General features: G+C 37.4%; 1 protein-coding gene across 2 annotated transcripts in view; it reads left to right on the top strand.

Annotated features, from left to right (window-relative positions):
• Positions 1 to 10,983, top strand: part of LOC101851581 (protein tilB homolog) — a 23,491-nt gene extending 12,508 nt beyond the window's left edge. Inside the window, exons 10-17 of one of the 2 annotated variants that reach the window (XM_005099517.3) lie at positions 163 to 216; positions 2,498 to 2,587; positions 3,218 to 3,292; positions 4,696 to 4,755; positions 6,501 to 6,570; positions 6,886 to 6,987; positions 9,725 to 9,807; positions 10,743 to 10,983. In XM_005099517.3, coding sequence (XP_005099574.1) covers positions 163 to 216; positions 2,498 to 2,587; positions 3,218 to 3,292; positions 4,696 to 4,755; positions 6,501 to 6,570; positions 6,886 to 6,987; positions 9,725 to 9,807; positions 10,743 to 10,929 — 721 coding nt within the window. In that variant the 3' untranslated portion in view covers positions 10,930 to 10,983. The remainder of the gene's footprint in view (positions 1 to 162; positions 217 to 2,497; positions 2,588 to 3,217; positions 3,293 to 4,695; positions 4,756 to 6,500; positions 6,571 to 6,885; positions 6,988 to 9,724; positions 9,808 to 10,742) is intronic. The other variant, XM_005099518.3, reaches the window with a different exon arrangement.
• The last annotated feature ends 1,701 nt before the right edge of the window (positions 10,984 to 12,684 follow it).

The raw sequence follows: 12,684 nt of genomic DNA, 5'->3' as shown, positions 1-12,684 counted from the left end.
ATAGAGGGAGAGAGAGAGAGAGAGAGAGAGAGAGAGAGAGAGAGAGAGAGAGAGAGAGAGAGAGAGAGAGCACTGTCATCATCTGTTGTGAGAGATCAAAGCCTAGCACATGTATTTGTTTATTTCATCTACTTATTTACTTATACTTACCTTTCTTCCCAGAGACAAGAAAGATGTCAAGAAAGAAGAAAAGTCTCACGAGGAAAAAGTGGATGAGTAAGTATAATGGATATAATAGGATTGTTGGAAACTTCTGGTATCACTGAAATATTGTATTGTTTTTAATCAAGTGTATTGTATGGAAACATTTCGTGTAGCATTTTTGAGTAAATATGTTTAGAGATTTTGAAAATGTTGCTGTGCTAAGAGTGCAAACACCTTTGCAAGAATTATTATAGCTTGTTCACTTTAATCTATGCGCATTACAACAATTCTAGCTCTTTTATTAATTTGCCTATGCCCACGAAACTTTGCAAGGCACTTCTGTAGGCGAGCATCCTTTTTAAAGAAAAATCTTGAATCAGTAATAAAACAGTTTATTTGGGCCCTATTTTAAAAACAAGTCTGTGGATGCTTACACAGGATCACTAAAATAAATGGTTTACAGTAATCTAGCCTACAAATTGCTCATTTTGAGACAACACCACCCTGCCTCCCGCATTTCAGCGTAAGCTTGTAGATTTCATCCCATGGCTGTCTAGACCGTTTCCATGTGAGTCTCGAATAGTACTCATCCGTCTGTTGGACCATATTTCTTAGGCGTGTGTTAAAATGTTCTGTTGAGGGAAAAAATGCCAACTTTGTAATGTTTTAGGGGTATGCTGTAAATCTTCTATTATTCTTCTGACCCGCTGTAGGCTAATATCAAAGAAAATGTGTTACAACCATAGTTTGCAGTGACCTTTTAGATTCTGGTGGTCATACAACTTTTAGACCCGTATGTAAAGATATGAGATGATTAAACAGAGTGATTTGATTTTATATTGTAATAAACGCGGTCAGAGGAAAGTGAACAAGCTATAATATGTTTTAATGTTGATCTCTCTCTCTCTCTCTCTCTCTCTCTCTCTCTCTCTCTCTCAAGCTTATAACAAAAAAGTTCCGAGTTTGAGACTAGACTCCATTATGGTAGGCTGTTCTATCCCAAGGATAAGTACTGTTCTCTGTCGTTGATCCCAACTGAATTCTCGATTTTATGAAGGCTGTTGGCCGTAACAATAAATTATAGATAGCGTTATTCTAAAAATTATTTAAAGCGTTATTTTAAAACCGAGATTTTACCACAAATTTTAAAAATTTTAATCAAAATTTTGATCTAAACCAAGCCGTGCTATGAATTGTAGTGAATGCAACAAACTAGTATTCTGCTCGCTCATATAACCTTATGCAGTTGCGAGTGCTGTAAAACTCTTACTAAGCTAAACTAAAGGGATAAGTACTTTATTCTGTGTACCTCACTTCACTCAACAGCTGGATACCTAGCAATCAGCAGAGGTGGGATTGTGAATGCTAAGTGGTAAACACCTAACAGACTGAAGTACTGTCGTCTCACATGAGCTGGAAATTGTAATTTAGAATGAAGATATTGTGAAGTTAGGCAAGCTGTCAGGAGGATACACTACTATAAACAAACACTTAAACTTAAAAAAAAAACCGGAAAAAAATGTATGCTTGTTTAAACGATTTCAAAGATGATAACAGAATCAGTATATATGTATGAAGGTCTAAGCTTCGTTGTGTTTTTTTAAATTTCAAAAGTCTTTACTCTTTCTGGACGTATTGCCGATATATCGGCGCAAGTCTACACCCCTTGCGGACGTATCACCGATACATTGGCTGTGATAGGGTGCCTCAGTATTGTTTCGTTTTAACATGATCTGTCATTTATAATTACCTTTTTATTGTTATTGAAAACTTGGACAGGGTTTAGGAAACGAAAATATCTAGTTTCACTTTGTCAAAGCGTCGGCTTTGCGAAAAACGAGTGAATTAGTTCTTGCGGTCTTGCGTCAACAAAACGTTGTAACCGGACTCAGTATAAATATTAGAACTCAAACAAAAATTGGAATATTGTTTTCAAATAAAAAGCTACGCATTCAGAAATTTATGCATTATGCTCTTGGCCTGTATGTGATAAGATAGCTATGCTGATTTGCTTTCACATGTTTGGTGAATGTAATTTTTTCCGTCAAAATTTATATTTTTCATCTCCATCACCTTTTCTAACCCTTGTAATGCATACTTGTGTTCAAAATTAATCCTTGTTTCATGTTGGAATGTATTCCTCATTCAACTTCCTTCAATTTGATATATCATATGTTACATTTTGATTTTGAGCGAAGGTTGTGCTTATTTTAAGTTATTTTGTACATCACCTGTGTAGCCAAATCGAGCCACCAGTTAATTACGTCTAGATAAAAAAAAAACTACGTCTGTAGAGAGTTAATGAACTAATTAGAAAAAGTGTTGATTGAATTTACAATGCTTTGTTTTTCAGATTTTGGAATGAAAAAACTGCCTATACACCAGAGTCACGTCTAGAAGTTCACAACCACCTTCAAGAGCTGAAGACCAAGGAAGAGAAAAAGTAAGCTTATATTTGTCTGGTCTGCTGGTACTAGTGGTACATGACCCTGGCTTGTTTGAATCGAAGAGGAAGCAATTTTTTTTCCCCTTTGCATTTTCTGTGTCCTTGAGTCTGTCATGAAGACAGAGTCACACAAACAATAGTTTACTTTACTTACAATACTTTTCCAATCCAGTAGTCATTTGAACTCTTGCCTTTTGACTTGATGCTATGAGTTGCTTAGGAATACATTAATAAAGAATAACAACTAAAATTAGGTCAAACCGTAACAAACTAGTTAACAAAATAATAGATTGATTTAAGATGATTAAAAAAAAATTTTTTTTGTGAGTTTGTATGTGTGACTCAGGTAATATGTATTATATGATACGAATTTGATTTATTTTAGAATTATTTAAAAAGTCTCACATAATTTTGGCCCTGTCAGACATTATGTTGTTTATTTGATACCTTCGGTTTTGAAGTAAAGATACCTGCAGCAAGGATTTTTTTGCAAACTGTTGGCTTGGTAAATGAATCTAACTTATCTTTTTGAGAATTTCTGTGTTTCAATTTTGTTCTTTGATGTGCCCAACGTACATCTATATAGTTTCTGAATAAACTGAACTCTGGCGTACCATGTGTATTTAGGGATGATGTTGAGCAGAAGGCCCCAAGGAAATTATTTGCAGATGACGGAAGGCCATACAATATTAATGAACCAAAGTGAGTATGTCTTTGGTAGTTTTGCTTCTATGTGTCAGATTAATCAGAGAGAAAAGGGAAAAAAGTGCTTCACTTTTCTGTTTAAAAAATTGTTTCCTAATGCGGGCTCAAAAGTATACTGATGGTACACGGTCAGGCAGTTCATGGGGCAGAAATATTCCGCAATAAGCTCGTACAGACATGAGCAATGATTTCTTTGGCATCCTGTTTTTTTAGCTAGGATTATAAGATCCTGCTCTCAGACAATCCTCTCTCAAGGATCACCCATTTCACTGCTGTTTTCACATGAGATTGTCAATCATCCATTGGGTTATATGACACCGTGAGTCAGATAATACTAATTTGTATTCAGCAGCCTTTGCATTGCAAAGACAGTGAACGATAGAAGACAGTTATAAAATGAATGTTAATGCAGAGACAGATTTCCCAAAGAAACTCTCTACTCTTCTCTTTTCTAAATTAGGTTGTTTAAGTAATCCCATAGGATGCCAAGATATCAAAGATATACGGTTGTAACTGCTGAATAATAACAATTGTAATACATACAGTTAAACAAGCAGCTCTTTATTAATGGCTGGTACAGGTTTGTTGTAAAATTTCTAGCTGTAAATGTTTCTATGCCTCCATCAACAAACTTACATCATTTAGGAGTCAGACTGTTTTGAACCTGCCTGTCAAGGCCAAATCCGGTGTATCCTATTCTAGAAGTAAGTAAGAAAAAGACAGTGGATCCTATTATATTTTATATTTTATTGTAATAATAGATAACATTTATATAGTACATCTTGCTAAACAGCAAGCTCTATGTGCTTTACAGTCAATATTATTACTCCAGCAGACCTGATAGCATTCTAAGACAATCTCAGTTTCCAGAGAAATGTATAGTGCAAGCTGCCATTTATAGGCACTAAAACACCATAATACAGACAAAATCTTTTGCTGTCCTCGGTCAGGTATTCATTCACACCTGAATGAAGTGAGGAAAATTTGTGTAAACACCTTTCCCAAAGACACACTATTGGGCAGAGCTGAGCCTCAAACCCACAAGCCCACTAGCCTAGCCCCTAAACTACTAATGTCACAATGATTGTACATGATTGATCCAATTTTACGTTAAAACTTAACAAGCAATTTTTCAAAAAGGACATTGGAATCTATGATAATGACCGTGGAAAAGGTTTCAGTTTTGAATATTTTGTTTTAAATAAAGATTTTAAATCTGTATGCTAGTGTGATTGTGTCCTTGCAGCCTGTAATGCTGAAGAATTTGCTTCTATTACATTTACTGAATCTAGCAAAATTGCTCTTTATTAAAAAAAAATTTAGAATGGACTTGGTTATTCTGAACAGTGATTGGTGAATCAACATATTATTATAGTGAGCATTTTCTTCTTCACTTTCAGATTGGATTTCAGTTTGACAGAAGATGATCAAAATGTACTTCTCGACTTAGCCATTTTCAAGTAAGTCTTTATAAGACAATGGTTGCCTGCTTGTCTAGAAAGCTCTATTGTCAAAGAGATTTTTGTGGTCAATTGGGCAAGAACTACTGCTGACATACATTTTTGATAAAATAAGACAATATAAAATAGTACAACAAGGCAGCTTGTGGTTTATCTTATTCCTTTTAAACATAAATCTAGTATATTTCTCTCTTGAGTTATGTTCTGCTATTCAAGTATTTCTTCCTTGTGTCATCCATGTCTTAAGATAAAACGATCAATACCTTAAGGCTACACTTGACTTTTTTGCTGCAAAATCTACAATTAAGTTATTTTTTGCTGGTTTTTTTTTCATTTTCTCAAAGTATTCCATTCAAGGATTTAAATGGTTCTGTTTTGGGAATCACTATCAATTACATAATTGCAGAAATGGCAATTTAGAGTGAGACTGGGCTATATGAAGGACTATTTTCAAAAGCTGAAAACTCGAAATCATCCGTGCTATCTATGAACTAATTACATATTTGTAATCTGCACACAAATCTTAAGCAACGCTAGCTTTTCTGGAAATTGTATATATATTTCATCATTTTATTACTTCTGTGACACTTGCATATTAGTGAATGACAAAAATATTCAAAATAGCAATTTAAAGAAAAACAAAATCATTAAAAATATAATTTTTCAAAAATTTCTTTTAAACGGTAGTGTCATTTTATTTGGAATTTCATGGTGCACTTACCCTCCAAATTTCATGTCTTTATCTTGAATTATGAGTTTCTAGCTTTTAAAGCCAAGAAATGAACATTTTGAGGGAAGGAGCTGTTGCTTTAAAGCATTGAATTAGTTCACAATGTTGACAAACTTAGTGGTGCCATCTCTTTGAAATAAAGTCTTGGGAGTTCTTCTGTTCGATTTAGCACTTAATTTTCAAGGGAAGTTTCTCAAAACCCCCAAAAACATTGTTTGGACCCAAACTAGACCCCCAAAACCCGTGTGTGGCCTTAAGTAAAGAAAAGATTTGATTATAGATTACCGGCAGGATGTGCATTTTTATTGTCAAAAAGCTGCAAGTGAGATTTGTGTAGGTGTAGTTTGACTCTTTAAGCTTTGCTTGTTCAGAATAAATGAAAAGTGTAGGCGTACTTGCAATCAAAATTGTGGCAACGTTCTGATACATGTACTGCAGTAACTAATCACATGAGGTAATGAAATGTTCTGAGGAAAAAAATTGTACTCTTGTCTTCAGAAAATGGTTAGTTGCCATCATTTTCATCATCATCATCATCATCATCATCATCATCATCATCATCATCATCATCATCATCATCATCATCATCATCATCATCCTGCTCCTCTTACTCCTCCTCCTCCTCATCGTCATTATCATGGCATCAGCAATAGCAACAGTAGGGACATTCTAAAATTGCATAATTACTCTAATTCTGAAAATAAAATGTTCCTATTCCTTCATATATGAGTCCACGGGAAAAACGGGAATAGTCACAAACTAAAAATCGTGAGGGCATCAATTTTGAATGCTTGTTGACTCGTAAAACTGTATTTCTGTTCAGCTGTTAGTTGATTATTGTTGTTAGATTTCCCATTCAACAAGCATAGCAATAAACCACCAGTCAAACAAACATGAAGTTATGAGTCCACAAGCTTTTAACATTGACACCCTCACTATTTCCAGTATTTTACTATGCCTGTTTTTTTTCCCATTGACTCCTCATAAGAAATCTGTAATGTTTATCTATTTGCAGACATTTAGATACTTCCTCACTGGAATGTGATGTTCAGCCCACCTATGTGAGGTTAAAAGTGAGAGGCAAGGTGAGTTAATAAGTTAGATGCAATTTAACAAGATACCTTAATGAAAGTCTTATATCCATTCTTCTGAAAGTCTCGCATGACTTCATCATGATTGACTTTTCATTTGTATTCATGAAGAGGGGTTCGGGAGCTTTTTGAGCTTAACTAAGAACATGTGGGAGTGGCAGGGGAAGGGCAGCAGGAATCAGCACTCCTCTATTTTATGTGTGTGAGTGTTCTCTGGCAGTGATTTTTTTTGCCACTGCACCATATTCAACATTTGACCAAAGTTTATCTTATGTATATATATAATATATATATATATCTTGTTCCTAGATTTTCCAGCTGGAACTTCCTGTTGAGGTAAATGGGGACGACAGTTCTGCGAAACGGTCTCAGACAACAGGTCACCTTCTTGTCTCCATGCCAAAGGTAAAGGTAATTTTGATCAAGCATAACTGTGTCAGTTGTTCTGGATTAGAAACTGAAAGTTTTTTTTAATAGTTTGTGACAGTGAATAACATTTCTGTTTTCATAAATCCTCATGGAGGTGAATGTCTTTGGCATCTTTTTTTTTGGACTGAGATACCTGCCATCCCGTACACAAATCTTTAGTCAAAATGAGAAAATAAAAGAGCATAATGTGTTCAAGAGAAAGAGATTCAAGACTTGGCTTCCATCAATTAGATAATATAGGAGGAAGCCTGTTAGATCCCACGATCAGAGCCAACTTACACTTAAAGGAATAAAACATCCCAGCAGAAAGATGGAAATATACTTACAGGCAAAAGTAATGCGACTTCACATGACACAAGAAGAGGAGAGTAAATTGAAGCAATATTTTTATGTAGAGAAACAGGTTTGAGGTGTCTCAAATTGCACAAAACAACGCTTGAGAGCTGAGGATTGGCTTGGGGACAGATTTTGTTATTTGGCATCAATGACCTTGAACTTGGGGCTTAAGTTCCAGTCAGTATCTTGTATGGCCCCTATCAGTGTTGATGACAGCAGTGCATCAGCGGTGCATAGAGTGGACCAAGCGATTGATTTGGCAGTTGGGGACCTGCACCCACTCCTGAAGAATAGCAACACCCAGTTGTGCAGCTGTCCGGGGTCTGGGCTGGAGTTGGTTGAGACGCCTCTGAAGGATGTCCCAAAGGTGTTCTATTGGGTTGACATCTGGTGATCGGGGTGGATGAGGCATGGTGGGTATGTTGTTCTGCACCAGGAACTGCTGGGTAGCATGTGCTGTATGAGGCCGGGTGTAATCCTGCTGAAAGAGATGGTTTTAATGTCTCTCAAAAAAATGGAGCAACATGGGGCTGGAGGACTTGGTTGATGTAGTGCTGTGCCGTCACTCTGTTGTCACGTCCAGGTCCTAAATTTTGGAAGATTATGGGGCCCAGTCTTTGACTGATATCGATTACACCCCATATCATCACGCTTTGACCTCCCCATGGGTCTCTCTCCCAGATGTTCTCGTCAGAGTAGCGCTGTCGGGGGCGGCACCAAATTTGGACCCGTCTGTTGTCAGGATTGATGCAGAAGCGACTCTCGTCGCTGAAGATCACACGCTGCCACTGTCGATGACGCCAGTTAGCATGGTTCTGAGCCCACTGGAGATGAGGTCGTCGATGATGGACGTTCAGGGGTGCTCTTTGCTCCTGACGCCAACAACACAGCCCCCTCGCCACAAGTCGGCGGCGTATGGTGCGGTCACTCATGGCTCTACCGTGCCTTCCAATAGTATTCTGGGCTGTCTTGGAGGCAGACAACTGTGGATCTCGGCGATGCTGAGGCATGATGAAGCGGTCTTGGGCAGCTGTTGTCAGTCAAGGTCTTCCGCTACTTTGGAGATTTCTTGTGGAGTTGGTTGCCTGGAATTTGTTTTGCAGGCAGTAAATAGTGCTGGCATGCACTCCCAGGACTATTGCCACCTGCTGAGGGCTCTCATCGGCTTGCAGACGTCCAATAGCTCTTTCTCAATTTTCCGCAGATAATCTTGGCATCTTGATAGTCGAACTAAGCAATGCTCAATCAAACATTTTAGGGCAGAGAATTTATAGGCCAGACCAACTTAACATGTGAGCAAAAATTCACGATTCAATTCACGTTTTAACTGTGTACCATTGAGAGGGATGCTTTGTTGTATTGTTTGATGCATAAGCGGCCAATGACCATGTTGTGTTTTTTAAATTGAGCAAATCTAATAACAAGAACACATTGTGAATAAAGACAAATGAAAACAGCTCACGAAAATACTCAGTTATGTTTTCTACAGATGGTGTTACTTTTTCACGTTATTTATGCCGGTCAGTATACTGGATAAAAATTCTCTCCATATGGGAATTAAACTCACGTCCTGTGCATGTGATGGCAAAATGCCTAATTGCTACACCACAGACACTGATACGATTAGGACACTAAATTTTGTTTGAGAACTCTCCATTGTGCGTATATGTGGTTCTCCAGTGGTAAAAAAAGAAAGTAAAGTTCCGCCCCCCCGCCCCACAGTTTTGAATGTATGCATGACTTGATGTGTAGATTCCCCACTTAACTGTCGAGAGGAGAGGAAGAAAACGTTATAATTCTTAAACTGGTCTCTTTATTTTACTCCCAACTGTATGCCAAAGTTGAACTTTTAGGAGCGCAACCGTGCCATTGGGACTCTCGTCGCCGGTTCAGTCAAAAGTGCATCAGGGTAGAATTCAATGTTGATCAACAGACTATTGGAAGGCTGAATGACCGTTTCAGACAAGTAAGAGAGTTGCCAATTAATCAAGAACGGGGCAACCGAAGGTCACAATCGCATAACAAGATCGACCTATTCAGATTCGAGATTGTTTTCTTCCTGCCACGTAGCAGCCAGAGACCTCATATGGGACGAATTAGGGTGCAGGGTGTACACTAACCATCAGGTCACTAATGTACACCCACCCCATCCCACCCCTAACCCACACCACCCTCTAAAAGAATAGGATATTTTGTATTAAATTTATGTAAGTAGCGTGTGTGTGTCTTTCGTTGTGACATTTGACTGTCTTGGTGATGATAAGGCCTATTTGCAAAGGTTGGAATGGTTGTATATAGTGGAAAAAATTAATCAGAGATATGAACAAAACGTTTTTCGTTAGATCTACTTGTGTTTTTTCTTTCTTTTGACTGCACTGTGCAGGTGAAGCAAATAATCAGACCAAAGACACATAACTCCAACAGCAAAGTGAACAAAGCTAGTGATCAGAAAGGGAAAAACGACAGGTAAGGTTTATTATATTATATCATCAGCTCTGCTCAACTTCCTTACTTTGCGTGATTGGTTCATTTTGTCATGCTTTTTTTTTCTCTCCTCGTCAAGCTTCAGCCACAGAGTTTTATTCTTCGCCCATAAGTTTATGATAACTTATTATTCTATTTCCCTTTCCTATTATTAAAATTCTTCTTACTCTTTCCAGTTTGGACCTCCTTTGAGATTTTCTAATCAATTTGAAGAGGTTATTTATATTTACATGAAACCTGGTCTCAAAACTTTTAGTTATTTAGAAGAAGAGAACACTATTACAAGACTTCTTTCTTGGTTACCTGCCACAGGGATCATCCAGAATTGTGGATGTGTAACTTTAAGTCAAGTGTGAATTTTGTTAAACTTAATTGATTTGGACTAAAGGGATTCTTTAATTTTAAAAGAATCAATATAATATTGAAAACCAAACCAAGCCTTGTCTTCTTTTTAGGCTCCTCAAAATATTTCAGCATGTGTTTTTTGCACGTGTCTCTTGAATGGATCAAATTTATTTGTAAGCTTCTTGCTTGACTGATATGGTCCTACAATTGAAAAATATGATTTTTCACTTCCTTCCTGCGAGTGAAGGTTGAGTTGTAGGAGGATGCCACTGGTAGGTCCTGCTTCTTTTATTTCCCTTCTGTTGTTTCTGTCTGTTTCCTTGTCAAGTACTAAATGACCATTATTGTGCCATTTGCTTCTCTTTTCTCATGAAACAAGTGAAGATAAGGCCACAGACTTTCACTTTCCTGCACCAATGTTCACACAAAGGCGTAAATTCACCTTTGACCTTGTGGTACTGTGAGCTAAAGCATCACCATTGCTAACCGCTGGATGAGGGTTATGTGAATCAAAGGTCTCAGACTAACCATTTATTCATTTTGTCTTGTTCTTTCATCTCTTTCATTCTCAGTAACTTTTTGGAGGTTGATGCGAGTGCCCGTAAAGCAGTGGATGTGACAAGCATTGTTGCAGACAATGAAGAGAAAAAAATGAAAGCTGCCGCACCTTTCGGAAGCCAAATGTCTCGAAGAGATCTCCCAGAAAGAGAGAACAGTGCTGACTTTGTTGACGATCCAGATGTTCCCCCACTCTTGTGAACCTTTTTTCAAGATTTGTACAGAGTGATTAAAAAAACAACTTCAAAATGAATTTTAAAAAAAATCTCTCACATAAAATTTTTTCCAGAATGTTATTATTTGGAACAGAGGTAATTCATTCAAAGGGAATTTGTTTGACATAAAATACACTAAGAACTAACTGATTTCAGAAAAGGAAATGGCTTTAAGAAAGTATCATAAAATGCACCAATTTTTAAAAAAGAAAATCTTGTTAGGAACTGCATGAAATAACTGATTTGATTTTTATCTTCCTTTTTTCTCATTAGCATTTTATTAGGACTCTAGACATTTGAAATATCCAATGGTGGCCAAACATAATTCTTGTGGAATGTCCTCACTTCATCATGGATGTTTTCAAACTGGTTTTGATTTTGTTTGTTTGAGTATAGAGAAATACAAGCGCTCATATGACCTTAAGCAGTTGTGAGCGCCGTAAAATACTTACCAGAAAACATAGAGAAGGGCATCCACACAATAATGGTCATTTTGCGCTGGGAAGAAGTAAGATAGACAGAAACAACGGAGGGAAAGTAAAGAAGTAGGGCATACCAGTGGCTCCCTCCAACCACCCACAAACTGGTTTTGAACCAGATGTCAGTGAGAAAATGTTCATGTTTTTTGAAGAACCATTGACACATTGTTATCTTCTGATCCTTGTCAGTAAGTGTTAGCTTTGTGAAGCATTTGCTTAACATTAATATGATATGGTCCTATGTTAAGATCTATCTTGAGAATGTGGACCGTTGAGGTGTAGGAAAGTCCTAGATGCAGACATTGCTAAATTTTAGTCGCTATTTGGGTTTGTTTATCCCACTTTTGATATGGCCAAAGATTTCAACTCCTTCACCAATGAGCTGTACTTCCTATTTTTATTCTATTTTCTCTGAAATGGCCTTTACTTGCTTGGTTTGCCTGTTCTCAAGCATTTTCCAACGTAACATGGTGAAATCACACAATTTCCCCTGACACCACCGGCTATCTGTAGCTGACACTTGGAAGATTTAACCCTTAATACTGCCCATATGCCTAGCCACTGGTACAATGGTGTGCGAGACTCCAAACCCCTGCGGCCCGCCTGAGACAAAAAGTGTACTGAAAATAACGTTTACTACACAAGATGTTATTGATTATTTTGAAAATCTTTCTGAATAAGATGCTGGTAATGACAAGGACTACCCTGAGTGGGATATGGAATGTGATTCTGACGATCATATGAATAATTTTATAGTTAGTATATATCGCTCAGGAACTCGGGCAAAGGGGCACAGTAGCCTCAGGAGGTCAGGGCTTTAAGGGTTAAGGGTTTGAATGGTTCGTAGCCTTTTCAACACGAAACAGTCGCTTTGTCTGGAGACATTTTCTCCGATTCTCAACTGATCTCAACTGACAGAAATTCTCTACCAGTGATACCGGTACCAAAGATGTCTTTAAGGGCACTTCAGTGTTCTTTTAGTACCTTAAATTGTGCTGAGCTTACGAAATGTCAGTGATGGTGAGTTGGTGGAGAGGCAATTTTCAATAGGCCTACTTAATGATCTCTTTGCTTGACTGAACCATGATCTTAATATATGTCAAAAATTGAAAAGCAATAAATTGACTGCAAACTTCTCTTGGTCTGCTAGACAGCTGTAGCTTGTAGTATGGTGCACAATAGTGACTTTTAGTGGTAGGCCAAATGCGTCGTGCAAAAAAAAAAAATGAAGCAAAGCGGAAAATTGGAAATCACAGATTGCT

The sequence above is a fragment of the Aplysia californica genome, unplaced genomic scaffold (genome assembly GCF_000002075.1).
Source record: "Aplysia californica isolate F4 #8 unplaced genomic scaffold, AplCal3.0 scaffold00216, whole genome shotgun sequence".
In the NCBI taxonomy this organism is placed as follows: Eukaryota; Metazoa; Mollusca; class Gastropoda; order Aplysiida; family Aplysiidae; genus Aplysia; species Aplysia californica.
The sequence above is the reverse complement of the archived record's forward strand: the minus strand, read 5'-3'. Positions and strand labels throughout refer to the sequence as shown.